We start from the raw sequence: 20,779 nt of genomic DNA, 5'->3' as shown, positions 1-20,779 counted from the left end.
CATTGGCTTGGAAAAGAAGATGGAAAAGTGTAATAGGATGAGGACACATGTCTTTTTGGTTTGAGTTTTTAAATACTAAGTATAGATAAAAGAGTATTATTTGTAATATATAAAATATTCCTTTGTTACATATAATTATAGGCGGAGGAATTATAAAAGGTTGTAAGTGAAATAATTAAAATATTAAAAAAGTATAAGAAAAGATAGTGGAGTACTAGTGGCAATTGGTGATATCCTTGGGAATTCTTGTAAGTTTATAAATGTATAATCATATGTTTACTTTGAAGTTTCTTTTTGATCCTCTATTTTTCGCCCAATTCATAATTAAAATGTGTAAAAAAAATTCAATTGTGCTCATCGTATATGAGAATTCTGGATCCGCCACTCTGATACGTCGACCGGATTGTTGCATTTAAATTAAACAGAGGTATTCCTTAATAGAAATACTCATAATAGACACTAGCTAGACAGATGCTCATACTTGATCTGCTGAACCAGCCCTCAATTTCTTGTTCTTGGGCTATTAAAATTGTACCAGCGTTACATCCAAATCCAAGTCCAACTTATTAGTGCATTCACTTAAGCTGTGTTTAAGTGACTTGAGTATAAAATCATAGATAGTTCAAAAACTAAATCACGAAACAAACAAATTATAGAGGTTTTGATTTGCGGGTGGATTTACAAATATAGTTGCAGACTCGCTAATTTGGCATCCAAATGCATCCATGGTGTAGAGTTCGCTAATTTGATATGTGGGTCGATTCAGCTAATTTTTTTCGAAAGCTTTCTTGGAGTAGCGTTCAGTATGCATATATCGAGGTTTTGATCTGTGGGTGGATTCAAATCCCAGTCTTGCTAATTTGGCTTCCGAATGCTTCCTTGGAGTAGAGTTCAATAAACAAATATCAAGGTAGAGTTCAGTATGCAAAATAGCTGAATTTTACATTTCACCATACTAGTAGGAGCCCAGGAGCTGTAAATAATCTGTACGGCATACTAGCAGGAGCTCAGGATAAAAGTCGTGCATACAACACAGGTATACACTATGTAGGACTACAATTTGTGCAAAATCGTATAATAGATTGCGCCAATTCACAAGGGTAATGTAGAAATAGATTTTTTTTTTTTTTTTTTTTTTTTTTTTTTTTTTTTTTTTTTTTTTTGAAGACAATGTAGAAATAGATTGTGCCAGTAAAGTAGAAATAAAGCATTCTAATCTTGAAAATTCCATCTTTTCCCAATTTTCAATTTATTTATTTCTTCCTCTGAAATCAAAGCAGGAAAGCTGAAATATCACGTTCATAATAATTAACCAAGTTTCAGCAGCTCACTAATAACACTACACACCATTTATAGAAGAATATAAACAAAAAATAATATACAAGACTGTGCACCTTTTACAGTAGTTTACAGAAGCTTATACGGACACACGAACGATTGTAACACAGCCTGGTGCAAAAATGACTTATTTCATTGGCAATAACCTGAGGTACTTGGAGCTGGAGCTTTCTTTGACTCTTACACAACCGTGTCTCAAGACTGATTCGTACGGTTATCTACCTTAGCAAAGCGACCTTTGATTCTTACTCTATTTTCTGCTTGAAGCTTTCTCGATTCATATCTGATATGCTTTTCAAACCTGATACATTCATATAAAATGTCATTTCCCAATAAAACATACATCTATTCCATGTCACTTGATCATGAGGAAAGTACGGAGTAATTAATAGTTTAACAGGTAGAATTATATAACTAGCACATACATTTTTGCCAGTTTTGACTCATTCTATGTTCTTGAAACATAACTAAATATTTCAATTACTCAATTAGTAAGGCTTCTATATAATGATTGTAGTTTAAGTATGTTTCTATTTATATCCATAACCATCATCGTTTATACATGAATACGTCCCCCAGATTTAGTTTATATACATCTTTTGATTCATATTGATTGAAAAATGGTGAAGAGAACCAATGAAAAGCTGTAGCCACTATTTCCAGATGACCATGAAATTTGTTTAAACTAATAGAACGAATGGGAAGAAAACAAAACTTTTTTAGCCAAGGAGGCAAAGACAAAATCTCTTTCACACATTCACATTTTCTCAGTTGTAATTTGTAAGGCTTGAGAGTAGATTATTGAGATTAAATCAATCATCAACCCACCATAAATAATTTCTCTGAACATACACAAATTTTGACTCAAGAAAATCAAAGGGCAATACTTAAAATATTACCTCCTAGTCCTCTTCTTTTCTTTGTATCGTGATAATGCAGTATCCCGATCTACACTAGTGATTTCACGTGAGGAAACATTCTGAGGGATCCCGAGTGATTCATTTTTTATGGGATTCTGTAAATTACATCCATTAGTGATGAGATTTGCACTGCTACACATTCCCGAAGGAGTACCCGGATTTGGAACACTATCTTCATTATGGCTGCCCAACAAGGCAGAGGAAAAATATATGTCATTGGCATCTTCACCTGTGTCGTAGCACCAATTATATGGGCTTGCCTGTATAAGAAGAAAACTAGAGGATCATCCATCATATTTGTCAAATCATGCATCAATCAAAATATCATCAACGGGTGCTAATTTCAGATAATCACTCAGGACAGAGGAAAAAAAAATATGTTTGCCAGCTTGCTTAATTGCGTTGATTATTTTTTAGTTTCTGTACTTAAATATATGGAGCTTTTTACTAAATATGGTGGCGAATTAAGAATGTTGACACATACTGATACCGATGCTTTGTTGATCTTTGATTTTCATTGGGAATTTCTAAGAAACACTAGTTAAAATCACATCACAGACAATGAAATTCTATATTATGAGGTTGAATTAAGTGCTCGAAATAAAAAAGTGAAGATTCATTATAAAGAATGAGAGATGAGGTTGACACACTGAAGCATCTATAATGCCTTCATCGATTCAGGTTGTAGTGCGGCGCCTCACATTCTTCACCTCTCCTTGATTATGTTCTCCAATATTTGACAGATCACAGAATGCAGTTCTTTAGCATGACTGGAGAAGTTTCAAGATTTAAGATACCTGTACATAGTAAGTTAGAGACTCGTATCATGCCAAAGCAGCAAAAACAATGACAAAGTATTGCTCCTGCCGCTGGCACGGGATTGGAAGGTCCAAACTGACTGAGATAGCTGGCAGCCGTAGAATGATGCAGATATCCCTGACTTAAAATTAAGAATTCTTACATCAACTTTCTTTAAACTGCATGCCCAAGAAAAGCAAGCCCAAAAAGTTTGACATCTTTCAACCTCACAATTTTTACTCATGTTGTAATGTTGTATAGACAATTTTTAGATTTTTACATTATAGAAAAAAAAATTACACAATTATTCACAGCTGCAGTGACTTGATTCTAAACTACATGGGATTTTACTCATGATCCGACATTCAATGAGCTGTAGCATAATGAAAGGAAACTCAAATGAGCTGTAGCATAATGAAAGGAAACTCAACCTGTCTTCTAGAAAATCTCTGGCACGAAGAAAATGGAAAAACTTATGTAACATGCATCTACAAATTTCAGTCTCCTTCAACGATAATAAATGTTTTTTTACTACTAAAAAAGAGAAGCATCTACAACTTTAAAATAGAAATTTAAGAGTAATTTTGAAGATAACAAAGCAATGGAGGCATGGAGCAAGGTTTTTCTTTGGAGATGAAAAAATGTTGCGGTCTCAAATCCTATTAGTTGGGTTCCTCATATTAGTCATACAGCCAGGACATGATTGCTCATATAAAGAGACTAAAAGGTCCACAAACATTACCAGCTTTTGGTCATCAGCATTAAGAGATTTGTAATCTGAATAAACTATCTGTATGTGTTTCTTATCTATCCTGAAGTAACACAGAGACAGAAAATGTAGCTGCACTGGGTGATATAGATGTTGATGAGAGCATAGAAGCTCTACAGAATGCTTTAGCATTTAAATTTATACACTGACTGACTGGCCAATATTATCTGCCTCTCTTACTCCAAGAAGCTAGGATACAGAATGTCATAATTGAAATGTCATATAACATACAATAGAATGGCAGCAGAAATTGTTAACAGATGACAATTTCAGAAGTTGGTCATACCTCATTCCCTTGAAATGTGGAGTGTTCTTCATCACGTTGGTGAGCTTGAATCTTATGCTGTAACATGGAGTCTCTCTCATCTTCATCAGCAACAAACTGGTGCATATAAAGGGGGTTCACATCTTGCTTTATACCAGGCTCCAACTTAGCTAATGCACGAAGCTGATGAAGAATCTCATGCTTGTGCTGCCCACAGGATAAGTTCCTATCCTGCAGATAAAAGAGATTTTCTCAATCAAATTAAGAGCTTCACAACACTGAAAAAGCCTAAATCATAAGGACAACCATATGTTTCATATATTGCCCATCCAACCATTTTTTCTTCGATGCTCAAGTGCTCAGCATTATATAATTATTTCTCCTAATGCTTGAATCAATTGTAATATATATCAAATAATCACTCCCTAGTTATTATGATGAGTGATTTTAATGTCTTTCAACCAACAGATTCCTAATCTATAAAACACACCACAAACTAATGCACACTAATCCAAACCTGATATAATTAGCACACCAATTATAACTAGAAACAAGACAATTAAACCATTGGCATACTTCATTAACCTGAAAACCAAATAAACCTATCAAGGGGCACATGATTTAGGTTTAAGCGCCATTTTCGATTAAAGTCTCATTAACAAAACCTATCAAGGCGTACGGGTTTGGTCTATGTACACTTCCTTACTGGTCGAAGGCTAACCAAATTCCAAACAAAACCCCTATCAAAGAGTCAGTGTTCGGTCAAGGCGCATGCAGCTTTATTGGTTAAAGGCTAGACCAACCAAGGGTTTTGAAGGCTATACTCCTAAAAACCTCATATGATTACATTCACAAAAATGGAACAACTGTTATAAGTATGAATCAACAACATATAACAAACATCAAACAAATCCAAAAGGTTCATGCATTAATCACACATTCAACCAATAAAGTTCATGAAATCAACATGCACAAATCAAGGGAAACACCAATTGAACAAAACATTACTCCATAAACCCAACAAAAAAGGTCTGAACAATATCCAAAATCGATCAACAAAATTCATTAAAATCGAAAGAGAAAACACGAACCTTAGGCAAAGGAGGCACCACCATAGCTTGAAAACTATGAGTTTTATCAGTAGAAACAATCAAATCATCAAGACTAACCATAGTAGGAACATCCCAAACAAACAAATCAGAAAACCCATCATTTCCCTCATCTAACCCATCAAATAAACCCCCATTAAAGCCCTTATTAACACCACTTTCACCACCCAAAATCAAAGACTTGGAATCAAACCCTTCAAACCCAATTGCAACAGAAAGCTCAGAAACACAAGGGCACCCACTAAACCCTTCAAGAGGCCTTCTGTCATGGTCAAGGGAGCTTCCATGGCGGCTATGGCGCTCAAAATCACAGTTCTGACACAACACAGAATGTTCAGTATGACAGAAAATTGATGCAGGGGATGAATCACAAGCATCACAAAGCTGAAATCGAGTATGTTTTGTGAATAATTGGTTGGTTGAATGAACTTCTCTGTCACAAGATAAACATAGCTTTGCAGAATCTGCTCTGCAGTAGATTAGTGCTACTGATTCTGAGCAAAAATCACAGAGACGTTTCTGGGTGTTTGGAATTTGGGGATTTTCTGGGTTTGTGTGATGATTTGAGGGAGAATTTGGCATGATTTTTGTGGGTTTTTGGTGGGTTTTTAGGTGGGATTTTGATTATGATTAGAGCATGGAAAAGGCTAGAAAATGTAGGATTTAGGTGTTAGAAAAGCAACCCTAATTGGGTAGTGTATCTGTATAATTGTCAAAGAAATCCAATGAAATCTGAGAAATAAATGGGATAAGATAGAGAAAATGAGAAAAAGGGGGAAAAGCAGGTAGAAGGTTATGGAAGCAGTCACGTATAAAGACTTGCTTTGGATTTTTATGTGTGACTTTTTGTCGTGATATTATCGATCGTTCCATTAACCGACTTAGGCCCCGTTCCCGTTCTTTAGAGCTGCTCTGTTCTGCTGTGCTTTGCTCTGCTTCAATCTTCTTTGCTCTGCTTAAAATTAATACTTAATTTTGAATTATTAATAATAATTAATATTTAATAATAATAATAAATAATACATAATTAATAATAATAATATATAATTAATAATAATAATTGCCCTCAAAAAATAATAATAATAATAATTTATATTTAATAATAATATATATAATATTTAATAATAATAATATTGTTAAAAATTAATATTAAACAATAATAATAGTAATAATTAATATTTAATAATAATAATATTAATAATAATAATTAATATTTAATAATTATAATATTAATTAATAATAATACTTAAAATTAATATTATTAATTATAATAATAATAATAATTGATTTTTAATAATAATAATTAATATTAAGATAATAACTAATATTTAAAGATAATACTATTATTAATTATTAATTTTAAATAATAATAATAATATTTATTAATTTTTAATACTAATAATAATAATTATTAAATAAAATTTGATAATAATAATTATTATAATTAATATAATAATAATTAATATTTAATAATAAAGATTAATGATTATAATAATAATGCGATAATATTAATGATAGTAATGGTAGTAGTAGTATTAGTAATTGTTGTAGAAATAATAATAATAATAATAATAATAATAATAGTAATAATAATAATAATAATAATAATAATAATAATGACAATGATAATAATAATAAGGAAAATTTGTCAGAAAAAACCTTTTAAATGCCTCAATTTGCAAGAAAAAACATTAACAAAGCATTCTTTGTTAAAAAAAACCACCACGATCATTTTTTTTGTTGAATGAAACCTGAGCCTTCTTTTCCGGCATTGACTAACACTTTCAGGCGTTGACTCACTTCTTTTCCTATTTGCAACCCACATTTACGTTTTTTCCCTCATTCTTACACCAACAAAAACAAATTTTCAGAAGTTCAACAATCTAGGGCAACAATTTCACAATTCCAAACAAAATTTTCAGCAATGCAAACCAATTTGCATGTATTATTTAACCCATCACAACTCAAAATCATCAAACAACCAACAGCAATTAGGTTAATTATGTTTGTTTTATGTCAATTTTCGGTGATATATAAAACCTAGCAATTTATACACAGATTGAGCAAATGAAGAACATAGCTGGGTTTGCACTTCACTACGTAATTTGGGAAATGTTGTTTTGCATCCAAGCGCCGTCTTCCTTCGTCAAATGAGTTCGTTTGCTTGTCTACATAAAACCCCAATTTTTTTGGCGAATTTCGAGTATAGAACTAATTACTTAACACTTATCTCAAGTTATTGTTGAAGTATTTATGGTGAGTTGAGAGAGGGATAGAAAAACCCAATTTGATGTGATAGTGTTGTAGAGCATTCATGGAGGAAATTAAGGAGAGAGAGAATAGAGAGGAAATACATTGGAGGGAAAACAAAGGGAACAAGTAATAGGGGAAGTGCAATTATCAAAACAAGTGGCAGCAAGAAGTAAAAGAAACGCCTGAAAGTGCTAGTCAATGCCGGAAAAGAAGGCTCAGGTTTCTTTCAACAAAAAAAATGATCGTGGTTTTTTAACAAAGAATGCTTTAAAAGGTTTTTTCTTGCAAAATGAGGCATTTAAAAATTTTTTTCTAACAAAATTTCCTAATAATAGTAATAATAATAATAATTTTTGATAATAACAACAACAACAACAACAACGATAATAATAATAATGAAATCTGCTCTGCTCTGCTCTGCTCTGCTGAAATCTGCTATGCTCTGCTCTGGTTCAATCTGCCCTGTTCTGCTCTACTCTGCTTAAAAATAATACTGAATATTGAATTATTATAATAATTAATATTTAATTATAATAATAATTATTATTATTATTTAATATTTAATAATAATAATAATTAATATTGAATTATTATAATAAGGATCTTGCTAACGAGCACCCCGGGGCGTTATATAAGGAATAATTATATTGGTTGAAATAGTATTAAATTACGAATTCATAACAAAATCACGCGTCATTCGGTGCAATTAGTGTTAGTTTTACTCTAATATTTCCACTTTTAATTATCTTATTTAACGCCCCAAGGGTGCTTCTTAGCTTTTGTCTTATAATAGTAATAATAATTAATATTTAATAATAACAATAAATAATTAATATTTAATAATAATATTAAAAACTAATATTTAATAATAATAATAATAATAAATAAATAAATAAATAATATTTAATAATAATATTATTATTAAAAATTAATATTTGATATAATAATATTATTAAAATTAATATTTTTAACAATAATTGTAACACCCTAGAAATTCCTTTCCTTTAAAATACACTTTACTCTTTTTAAAATACGATTTAGGAATATCTAAGACATTACCGCCACCGTGATACGGCTAAGGCAATTATCAAAGACACACAACGGAAGACTTAACTCAAAACCATTCAAAAACGAGTCAACTTAAAAGTCAACCAAACGAAAGTAAATATTAAAACCAAAGTCAAACGAAGTCAAATAAAACCAACCTACAACTTGGAACCATTGAAGGCCCTTATCAAAACCAATTAAATTATGAAAACCTTTGCGTTAGTCTCATAAGCATAACATAATATAATATTTGAAAGAAATAAACCATATCTCAACTAATATAAACTAGCATGATTCGCTCTTCACTCATGCCCCGTCATGAATATGTTTCAACACCTGAAAAGATTATCTCCACTTGTCCCCACTACTCTCCATTAAAATGGATCATCGTAGGGCCAAGATAAAGACATAGCCAGACACAAACAACACACACAATCAGCAAAGCTGAGTACATAAGCGTATTTAAACACACTAACATGCAACTCCTAGGATCACACATACTTACCTCATTGCACCTGTTTACAAGCACACACAACAAACAACAAGACTCTTTAACTGGACACTAAATAATTTATTTAGCGTTGATTACGCATCGAACGGGTTTCCAACTAAACCTTCCTCAATAAATTGAGGACCACTGACACGGGAGCTAACCGTGCAAGCATTACCTATGCCACACATTGGTGGCGGAATTCCAGCGCATAATAATAATAATAAAAGGGAATATACAGCGTCCTGTACTCCATTAGAAGTTATGGTTAAATATAAAACCCCATAACTCCCCCCATATGTTCATACTCAAGGTATATACGTTCCAAGAGTTTTGGTGCGTAATCTCTTTCACTTTACGTTGTTTACATATTATTAGACTTGGTGATGACTCTCAAAGCATAACAATTCAATCATCAATAACCATTCAATCACTCAAACATACCAATTTAATTCTTGAATATTTAGTGACCACATAATATTTAATGTTGAACCCTTTTTAATTCTACCTCAGTGTCAAAGACACCTTAAACGCATAAAGCGCCAACAATCCTATCCCTCGGTGTTAAAAACACCTTAAGTGCACAAAGGCACCAACATACAATTTATTCCTTGTGTTTATAGACACTTATATAGCTTCTTCCTCATGCTTAAAACATCAATAAAAATTATGTGAACCATAATAAAATTCCTTTTCAATAATCCAAACATAATTAAACAATTAGTTTGATTAAACATGCTCTCTATCATGCCATAAATAAATATGTAGTCCATTGACAGGCTAAAGTCGTATCACCTAATCAAAAGTAATTCCTAAAACCGCTAACTAAAATAGATAGGGAAGTAGGGTCGAATCCACAGGGAAACAAGTCTTTCTATTCCTAATTAATTATTATAATCTAAATTATCAGGGTAACCAAGAGTTGTTGTTTAAGGGACTATACTACGAAGAATATAAGTAGGGAGAGATAAAAGTAGGAGGAAAAACAGTGAATTAAAGACCTAGGGCATAGGTTCACCAATAAATAATATTCCAGGGTAAAACATATTAATCAATCATCAATGTATCAATTAATCAGATCATAAAGGGCTTTCGCTACGTATTACAATCACAGAGTTAATTTACCGGTATTAAATCTCATCTCTCGAATCTCGACCTAACCATTTATAAATTAGTCCGCCAATTGAAACTTAGCCTAAATATTAATTCTCATCTCTCGAATCTCGAATCAATATTGCTAAACTCATACAATTAAACCAGCGCTAATCTAATTGCATAGTATTAAATCAATCAATAGGAAATTAATCTAGCATTGACAATCAACAATAGAAAATTACCCCTTCATATTATTTATGGATCCCCATAAACCCTAGAAAGAAAACTACTCACGCATAATTAAATATAAACTAAACAAAGCAATTAAAATAAGCATATTTAAATTAAAGCAATAATATTAAAACTAGTATGAAAGCAATAAAAATAAACTAAAACTAAACCAAACAAAGAAGTAAGAGTAAAACTATATCCGAAGAAATTGCAAAGTGACGAACTACGAGTAATACGAAAACAATAAATTAAAGACTCAAGGATTAAAGAAACTGAAAAAAAAAAAACTAAAATCAACTTAGAAAACTAAAAAGCATAAAGATTCCACTAATATCCTAGCTGAATGAAGTTACGGAAATATTAAACTAAAAATTAAAGAAAAGTAATAAGCTAACCTCCTTAACTACATACTACTCTCCCCCTTTTATAACAATACCCACCGACATAACAACAATCAAGTGGGCATAAATAACATAGCCCACTATGATTCACCAAAATACCAGCGTATACGATCGGGCCAGCTATTGCCCGACCGGGCCCGTCAATCATAGCAGCGAGCTGGACTTCTCTTGTGGGACTTGGGCTTTGAGTTGGATCTTGTTAACTTGAGCCCAATTTCTCAATGACCTTGGTTCGTAATTTCTTGGGGAGCTTTAAATATACGGTCATAAAAATACGATCCCTCTTCAATATCTTCATAGTGGTTTAATAAGCTCGGGAATCGTCATAAATCTGCAGATTCCTACAAAATAATACCAACTCTACAAAAACACTAGAAAACGTATATTAATAATAAAAATAGCTCCGTAGAGCTCAAATAAGCACAAATATGACCATGGGACGGGGAATAAATATATATATAAAATTGACTTATCATCCATATAATCATGCCAAAATATAATTTTCCAATCCATAGATCATCACAAATAATTCATGCTTCACAATTCAATCACCAACACCAATAATTCACAATTCAATACATGAACCTTAGCATGATACTACTTGTAATTGATTGAAATTAAGCCTAGCATGATTCTACATCATCAAAATATGCTAAGTACGCGAACATACCTCAATTAAGCCCATAAAGTGGCCGAAAATACTACAACAATTCCCGAATCAAGTCTCCTACAATAAGGGACAATAATACTAAATTAATTACTCTTGTATACACAATTTCCAGCAACTTAAACTCACTTTAAACTATTTAGAATAATCTGAAAATTATTTAAAAACCCCTAATTAAACTCCTTTTTTTTTTAATAGGTTATCACACCCTTTTATTAAAATCACAATTATACTACTTTAAGAGCATACACAATGGTTGCCCAACCCCATCTTGGTTATTGATTATTTTATTATTTTATCCATCTTCCACCTCACTTATAACCACTCTTATAACCATTTAATAACCAATGTATGCCAATAGTTAACCATAATATTTTGGTTATACATTTTCTCTCTCCTACTTTTACCCAACCCCACCACACAATTTATTACTTAAATTCTATTATTATTAAATAATGCATTTGGTAATAATCATTCAAAATTAATAATTATTTATTAGCATACATTAATTAGATAAAATCTCAAAAATTTAAAAATAATGCAATTTTGATATTAATTAGTACGTAATTAGTCGTTAATTAAGACACAAACAATAATTGTAACCCTACTACATTCCACAATAATAAAAATCATACATATATATTCTATCAAATGACAAAAGTCTTTGAAAGATAATAACGAACCGCGAACAAGTACAAACACAATGACATAATATTGCGATTACACATCTATTAATGCATATTATTGTCCCTACTTTGAACACCGAATTTGAGCCACATATGTTCAACTAAGTCTTTCTTCAATGCTTTATGCATAGCTTCATCACGAACACGTGCTCTATTAGACATGTAAGTTTCCAAACTTGCAATTCGGTTGTTGCTATTTTGGAACTGAAAAGGCTCTTCATTATTTTCATTACTTGAAGACGCATTTGTAGCTTGATCATATTCATTTGGATCGTAATACGTTTTATATGTATCTCTTTCATCCTCAACAATCATATTGTGCATAATAATACACGCTATCATTATTTTTCCTAACATTGATGCGTCACGAGCTAGCGCTGGATTCTGTATTATTGCAAAACGAGCTTGTAATACTCCAAAAGCACGCTCAACATCCTTTCGTTTAGCTTCTTGTACTTTGGCACATAGACCTTCTTTTTCATTTTGTGGTAGTGATATTGTAGGAATGAATGCCGCCCATTTAGGATATATACCATCAGTGAGATAATATCCCATATTGTATGTGCGACCATTCACAACATAGTTAATAGAGGGTGCACAACCTTCAAAAACATCATTAAACAATGGGGATCTATCAAGAACATTAATATCATTACGACTACCTAGTGTCCCAAAAAAGGCATGCCAGATCCAAAGATCATATGATGCCACAGCTTCCAAGATTAATGTGGGTTTACCTGGTCTTCCAGAAAACATACCTTTTAATCGAAGTGGACAGTTTTTCCACCTCCAATGCATACAATCAATAGAACCTAACATGCCAGGAAATCCACGACGTTCACCAATCCTTAGTAGTCTTACTAGATCTTCTTCATTGGGCTTTCGAAGGTATTCATCACTAAAGTAAGAGACTATTCCTTCCACAAAATGCTGAAGTGAATCTCTTGCAAGAGATGCACTAATCCGAACGTAGTCATCCACAGAATCAGCGGAGGTGCCATAAGCTATTAGTCTCATAGCCGCGGTGCATTTTTGTAATGCAGAGGCACCAAATCTTCCTGTAGCATCTTGTCTTTGCTGGAAGAAGGGATGACGTTCTTCTAAAGTTTGCTTAATTCGGAGAAATATATGTTTGTTCATGCGAAATCTCCGACGGAATAATTGGGGAGGGAACACAGGATGGTCGGTAAAGTAGTCATTCCATAAACGACTGTGTCCATCCTCACGATCCCTTGGAACGGGAACCCTTGGTGGCCTTGGCACTTGATTAAACATTTGATATACTTCAACTGGATTGGACATAAAAACTTCATCCATCATTCGATCGAACTGGCGATTGGCTTGCCTTCGTCTTTCATATCGTTGGGTTTGGCAATTTTCTGAATTGGAAGAGGAATTAGAAGAGTTGGAGCTATCGTCAGATGACATGTTTTTAAAACCAAATTTGATATGAGAATGGAAGGTAGAAGTACAATAGGGGGAAATGGATGGTTGTTCAAGGGAATCCCACTCTGATGTATCCATCTTATAGAACAAGTGTGTATGATATGTAGTAATTTTTTTGTCTTATATGGTAAATTTGAAGTCTTGCATGCATGCAATGATTCATAAAGTAGTTAATAATTTTTAAAAGTAATGGAGAGGCATGCCTTTGCATTGTCACTATCACCTTAACATTGTTATGTACGTCAAAGCATAGTGATGCATGCTACTATTTCCTTTTCAGTGTTAAGTACATCAGTGAACAAAATTCACTATTACCTTTTCAGTGTTAAGTACATCAATGTCTAGTATTTAATATTTGCTTTTCAGTGTTGGGTACATCAAATACTTTACAGTGTAATGTAAATCAATGTACATCTTTTGCAGTGATATATCAAAGTGAATCAATAGGTTTAGTCAGATCAATAATAATTATATGTTATTATATACAAACTTTAATGTATTGAATAATATTATTAAGCTTATAATACGATTATAAGAAGAGACATGTAATTTAACTTAATTTTTTTGTTAATAATGACATTACAATATAAAATTCATTCACATCCTCAAACAACAACTTATTAAAAAAATTCAAACTACAAATCAGACCTTAAGTACATAAAAAAGAACAATAAAAAAGGAATTATTTGAAATCAACCAACATTACGACTATAATCAACCATACACTAATACATTAGTCTGAGGGGAACAACTTCTTCAACAAAGTGCTCCTTAATTCTTGATCTTCCGAAGATAAGTTTGGCTTTGAATCGAGGTGTTTAAATAACTCCATATTAATTTTTCTTTGCTTCCTTGCTTCTTTCTCCCTTTCTAGTTGCAACCTTGTAAGTTCAACTTCATTTTCTGATTGCCTTATAAGGTTCATGTTCTGGGCAGTGTCCAACCATTGTTGCCATGCTCCACTTGGCATGTTTGGCACCTTGCTCTTTCCTTTATTTTTGCTAGATTCGTTGCTAGAAGGAAAGCCTGAATACCCAATATCACCACTGGTTGGTGTTTCTGGGTTTGATGAAGAGGAGTAGTTTCCAGCTTCATGGATACGAGATCTCTTTGAGTCACTTCCTTGAGTGGATGTCTTTTCCTTGCATTTTTTAACAACATCTTCACTTGGTTTCCATGCTTCATGTTGTTTTAAGATGTCCCAAACATGCTTGTCTTGAAAGGTTTTAGAGCATAATGAAGACTTTGTTTTGTCGTTAGCATATATACTATATGCTAATTTCATATCATCTTTATCATTCATACCACTTCCCTTTTTTGATTCAACATGAGCATGTGAGCCACAAAATTTAGAACATGAAGCATTAATCCTTCTCCAACGGTTTCTAAGTTGCTCCGTACCCCTCATTTTCAACAAATCTTCTCGTGTTACCCGATCAGTACCTTCTTCAAAACACCTTTGTTTGTATAGTCTAACATTATTATACATTTCCTCAATTTTCCTCCAAAAAACATCCCCCTTTTGGTTAGTGTTAGTTTTTTTATTTTGACTAACCTCAAGCCAAGCCTTCACAAGAACCACTTCTTCAGCTTTTGACCAAAAAAATTTCCTTCCATCTTGATTGCCTCCTTCATTACCTCTTTCATTACCTTCGCCTTCTTCAACTTCTGGTTCATTTTCGTCATCTGATGCATTCGATGTGTATGAACAATCGAAACTCGGAAATGCACCATCACCTTGTGACATAGAAAAATGTTGAGACATGGGAAATGTTGAATCAATTTGAGAGATTTGAATATTTTCAAAAGATGGGATAACATTTGGAGAATTTGAATAATTAGGATTTTGTGGTGGTTGAAAAGGAAACGGAGTGAAAGTACTTGGATTTGAGAAATTGAGATTTTGTGAACCGTAATTCGGAAAATTTTGAAAATTTGTATCTAAATCTGAGTTGAGATCAATTGGAAGATTAGAATAGTAAGGTTGAGGATTTGGATTATTTTGGGGCTGTGATGAGTTATGAGATTTTGTGGATTTTTTTTTCTGTTAGATTTTGGAATGTTCATCTTAACACAATTTGCTAATAAGAAGAGTAATTTTCACTTAAAAAAAAGTTGTTTCAAAATACTTCAATATTGGGCTCATTTTATAGAGAAAAATAAAATAGAGCCGTTGGTGTATTTTTTTTTTTTAGAATTGTATTTTAAAAATTATGGCCGTTACAAAAATTACAACGGTTATAAATTCAGAGCAAATCTCAACCATTGATATTTGTATTACGTGTCAAAATCTTAGCCATCCATGTCAACCAAAAAGCAAAAAAAAAATTGCATGACCATATACATAACCGGTTATTTGAATAACCTGGTTATTCAATTGATACCCCAATAATTTCTCTCTCCTCAATATTTTATTAATATTTTCATTTTCTCTCTCTTAATAACCATCCAAATGGTTAATGGCTGTGGGTACTCTAAATAAAATTCCAGCATTTTAAACTAACCAAAAACCACTTCAAAACCTCATCAAAATATATTTTCATACTTAAATTATCCATAGAAAAATAAGATTATATCTTACCCTTTAAACTCAAGGATAAAATTTAAAAAAAACTTCGTTAAAAATAAAAAACTGCCCGAAAATCATACTTAGAGGCTGAATTTGGCCACGAGAGGGTGGTGCTCACTACCATAGGTAGTGAGTCTTTCTTAAAACATTGTTTCCACATGGAAAACACTACTTTTTTGTCACAATCGGATGAGTTTAGAACCTGATCGGGATTAAAACGGGATTAATATTAACGAACGAGAATCTATAAATTAAAACACGAATTTATATGTTCAAAATAATCTAGAATTAAGTTAAATTAATTAGTAGCTATAATCACCAAAATTTCAAAACATCATTACTATAAAAGCCCTAAATCAATTGTTCATGAAAACCCTAAAAATCAAGTCTTTAATAATTTTAAAACCCTAACTTATAATTTTATGAAATCTGAAAATAAAACACTTTATTATTTAAAATTTACAATCTTTAATCATCAAAACATAATTATGATACTAATTAAACATACTTTGAATAATTAAAACCAAAACCCATAAATAAAATCATCAAAATAGCTAGAATGAAAAGAGGAGAGAAAAAGGAAGAAAATAAGACTAACCTTTTTGTGTGGGAAATTTTGGGGATCTAGTGGATATATATAGTGTAGGGTAATTAGTGTAGGTTTGAGCTTCATAAAAATAATAAACTTAGATGATAAAAGGGTTGGCCCAAATATAAAAATAGGATGGTTGGGTTTATAATGAAGATGGGCTACATTTGGATTAAATACTTGTTGGCCCAAATATAAATACTTGATTAATCTATAATCCAATAATTAAAATAGTTTTACCCAAAATATATTTTATAAATAAATAAATAAAATATAAAATACGTTAAAAATACGGGGTATTACAGTCTACCCCCCTTAAAAGAAGTTTCGTCCCCGAAACTTGGGTACGAAAACAAGAAAAGGTTCGCTTGAAAACGAATAAGTGCTTGTAAATCTGAAAATATCCTTAATATTTTTAGTTGTTGTACTTTTGTGACACTTACTTTCTACCTCATCTATTCAATCACACACAAACTAGGGTGTAAAGTAACCAACTTATTAACCAACTTACACACACTAGTGTATAAGATAACAACTTTACTTACATACTTACAAAATAACGTGTAAACTATTAGACTATCTAACAAACTCACACTACTTCACACTACTATTAGTGTAAGATTCAACTTTGGTAATAAACTTACACATTCTTGTGTGTAAAGCAAATAAACTAAATAACAAAATCAGTGTAAAACTAACCGAAAAAGCACTTAAAATGCCAAAATTGAGGGAAAAGTGTGCAATTCTATCGCACTCTACCCCCCTTAAAGAAAACGAGTTACGCCCCCGTAACTCCACTTAATTCAACTTTAGAGTTATGGTGTTCTCTTTCTCTTTCCATCCTTGGTATAATACTTCTCTATATTCATTCTTGTTGCAAGTACCAAAAGTCTCATCAATTCCGTACTCATTATGCCAAAAATTAATCAATACCCTCTATACTCTCTTTTACCAATCCTCTAGTAAAAGTATGAAGCACGATTGCTATTTAAAACCTTGATTTTGTCAAGCTTTCTCTTGATTAAATTGGTTACCCTCAATAGTTTCCTTTGTAATTCATACCTTTAGTCAATGTTCTTTCACAATGACTCATGAAAAATGTCTATACCTTACCAAGGTCCAATAATATACAAGTTATTTGCCACTTTACCAATTCTATGCAAATTCATATATTTCTAAATTCCTTGGCTCATTCTCTTTATTCTTTCCATACTTTAACTTGCACCACTTAATCCGTTCATGGATACTTTTCTTGCTTCTCCATGACTTTACTCGTTTGAAGTCCTAAGACGATCTTCTCACTAATGTTCCCCGACATAGTGAACTTTCTATACCAACCTCGAAATGTTGCCATGCCAATGCGGCCTTGCATGGTTATCTTTCATTTGTTTCCTCTCCAATGCTTCATGCTCTTTAATAACTTCCAACGTCAAATATTCCTTTTGTTTGTCCATTATTATTTGAAGGTTGTAGTAATCGTCCTCAATGTATCACCACAGTTCTCCTGTATACCTCCTAGGATCTTGAAAGAAACTAGGAATCTCAATCTAAAATGATATCTTTAGGAACTCCATGTAATCTCACAACAAATTTGATTTAAGCCTTTGCAAGTTGTTCCTTTCTCCAAGTCACCTTCATCAGTTTCAGACATTGTGGACTTAGACAATCTATCCATCACAATACAAATGAAACGATCGCTCTTAATCATTAATACGCCTTTACCGAATCCTTTTACAAATTGTTCTTTCCTAGGTGTATTTCACCTTCCTTCCATTACATTTCACTTCAACTTCTTACTCTTAAATGCATATTTAAGCTTATTTCCATGACTAATAAAATAGCACATCCTCCTACGAATTCGACCCAAATTCACATTCTCTTCTTGATTTTCCTGCATTTCCTCGAATATCGTTAATCTCAAACTCTAGTTATCCCAACATTTTCTTTACTTTCTTTTCCAACACTTTTGAGGGGGTTAATTTCCTTCTTTCCTACTTTGTATCAATCCACCACATTACCTTCCCTTTCATAACATTGAATGCCTCACCCATATTCCTTTATCTACTCCAATCATTCCTTTGCTACATAATTAAATCCTTGTGTGTGAGAGTCTATCTCAAACTTTAAACTTCATTCAAATAATCATGTTTCTATACGAAATTTGTTTCACATTATATTCCCCATAAACATTCTTTTACTCTCCATTAATATATTCACTTGTCTATTATACTTGAAAATCCCTCGTAGACCTTTTTCACCCCCATTATCCAACTTAAAGACCTTAAATGACAACTAATGCATTGTCCATAATTCACCGCTTCTATCCCTGTTACACCAACAATTTCCTCTATACTTTATCACAAGGTCAAATGTCATACCTTATAAGTTTGAGGTATGAGTTTAAAATTCATACTTTTGACAACCAAACATATGATATGAGTTTTAATCATTCTAAACCTTTCCTCAAAATAAATAAATAAATAAATAAATAATTCATTCAAAACCTATAATTCATACCTCCCGTTAAAAAAAAAAGGAAAAATTGGCCGCAACAACACCAACTATGACAAATGTTCGTGTAGCAGCACAACCTTTTGAGGGTGCACTCAACATCACAAACTATGCACTTGGGTGCACATAACAACATAAATGACATTGGCAAAATTTAGATTTTTTTTGATAGTGAAATCTTAAATATTTTTAATGCTTCTTTGTTTAAATATATTTTGTTTAATTCTATTCTACTTAATTTTTTATCTCACGTAATTAAGTAACCAGTAAATTATTATTTCAAAAAGTTTGCCATTATTTTCTATAGTTTGTTTCTTCATTAATTTTTTTTTAATTTTTTTTTAATTATTTATTATTTTTTTTTTGATCTCATGTGATGATTGACTTTGTTTCTCTTCCATTATAATTTTTTTCCCTTTCATTTATTCTTTCTCAACCTCCACATTTTAAGTGTTGTACATCAAAAACAAGAAAATCAATTTGGCATATCCTAAAATCCAATTCTAAAATTATTTTTTGAATTAAGTATTTAAAATCATTTTGTGGGTTTGGTATTAGAAAGTTACCTATGTATCCTGAAATCTTATAGATTAAAGGTATTCAAATGATTTTTTTTTTAATTTAATCAATTTACTATTTAACTAAGGGCCTGTTCATATTTACTGAAATGAGCTGAACTGAACTGAACTGATTGGAGCTGAACTGAACTGATTGGAACTAAACTGAACTGAACTGAACTGAATTGATCTGAGTTGAAATGAATATTTTATGTGAGAGGGAAATTAAGAGCTGAACTGAACTGAACTGATTGGAACTGAACTGAACTGAACTGATTGGAGCTGAACTGAACTGAAATTAAGTAAATGTGAACAGGCCCTAAGTGGAAAGGGAAAGGAAACTAAGGCAATCATGTGATGAGATCGATATCTAATATGTAATTGTAGAGTCGTTTTTACAACTTCTCACCACAACACTCTAATTCTTGAATGGAGCAATTCTATGCATTCTATTTTTTTTGGATAACTTCCTCTTCGACTCCCACTACTTTAACCATATCACTAATCACTTCCACAGTTCCACTTCTCTTTTTTTATTTATTTATTTATTTTAAAAAAAACATATAACATTATAACTACTTCCACATAATTCCTTTTACATATACATACGACATACGTATATTCCGTGTGTTAGCACGAGTACACATTTCCTTTATCAACAATTTACTATAGCACTCAAAATCCCCAACATTTCACTTTTTTTTTAACACTACGTACTAACATTGAGTGATTTCCATCAATATAGTTGGATTAAAAATTATTTCCCATGATACATTGGTTTAAAAATAAATTCCCAAGGTACCGTCCAAGTAGGATCGGTGCTTAGTTCAGCTTAGAACCGCTAATATCGTTAGCGGTTTTATAAATAAAACCGCTAATGACATTAGTGGTTTTTTATTTTTTTTTTTAAAAATACAAAGAGACCTGTTGTTACAAAAAGCAGGTCTCTTTGTTCTTAGTATTATGAAAAGGACACACACACCCAAGTAAAGCGGGTTTGTACCTGTTATTTCAAAATAAAGTCTCTTTTTGCACATA

The 20,779-nt window shown here is 32.0% G+C and overlaps 2 protein-coding genes across 2 annotated transcripts; both read right to left on the bottom strand.

Annotated features, from left to right (window-relative positions):
- Positions 1-1,197: 1,197 nt before the first annotated feature.
- Positions 1,198-5,986, bottom strand: LOC145616623 (zinc finger protein CONSTANS-LIKE 13-like). The gene is made up of 4 exons (XM_081671378.1): positions 5,182-5,986; positions 4,112-4,321; positions 2,238-2,518; positions 1,198-1,639 (listed from the first exon to the last, which is right to left on the bottom strand). Exons 1-4 carry the CDS (start codon positions 5,779-5,781, stop codon positions 1,534-1,536), a joined length of 1,197 nt encoding a protein of 398 aa, XP_081527504.1. The 5' UTR covers positions 5,782-5,986; the 3' UTR covers positions 1,198-1,533.
- A 6,128-nt stretch (positions 5,987-12,114) lies between these two features.
- On the bottom strand, positions 12,115-13,593 carry LOC145616856 (uncharacterized). Its single transcript, XM_081671576.1, has one exon. It carries the CDS (start codon positions 13,591-13,593, stop codon positions 12,115-12,117), a length of 1,479 nt encoding a protein of 492 aa, XP_081527702.1.
- Positions 13,594-20,779: the final 7,186 nt, after the last annotated feature.

The sequence above is a fragment of the Chenopodium album genome, chromosome 26 (assembly GCF_948465745.1).
Source record: "Chenopodium album chromosome 26, dcCheAlbu1.1, whole genome shotgun sequence".
In the NCBI taxonomy this organism is placed as follows: domain Eukaryota; kingdom Viridiplantae; phylum Streptophyta; class Magnoliopsida; order Caryophyllales; family Amaranthaceae; genus Chenopodium; species Chenopodium album.
The sequence above is the reverse complement of the archived record's forward strand: the minus strand, read 5'-3'. Positions and strand labels throughout refer to the sequence as shown.

Coding starts and splice junctions, on each gene's coding strand:
- LOC145616623 (XM_081671378.1), bottom strand. CDS start 5,781: ATGCCAAATTCTCCCTCAAATCATCACACAAACCCAGAAAATCCCCAA. Junction 4,322..5,181: donor TGGTGCCTCCTTTGCCTAAG/GTTCGTGTTTTC, acceptor TTTTATCTGCAG/GATAGGAACTTATCCTGTGG. Junction 1,640..2,237: donor GAAAAGAAGAGGACTAGGAG/GTAATATTTTAA, acceptor TGAATGTATCAG/GTTTGAAAAGCATATCAGAT.
- LOC145616856 (XM_081671576.1), bottom strand. CDS start 13,593: ATGGATACATCAGAGTGGGATTCCCTTGAACAACCATCCATTTCCCCC.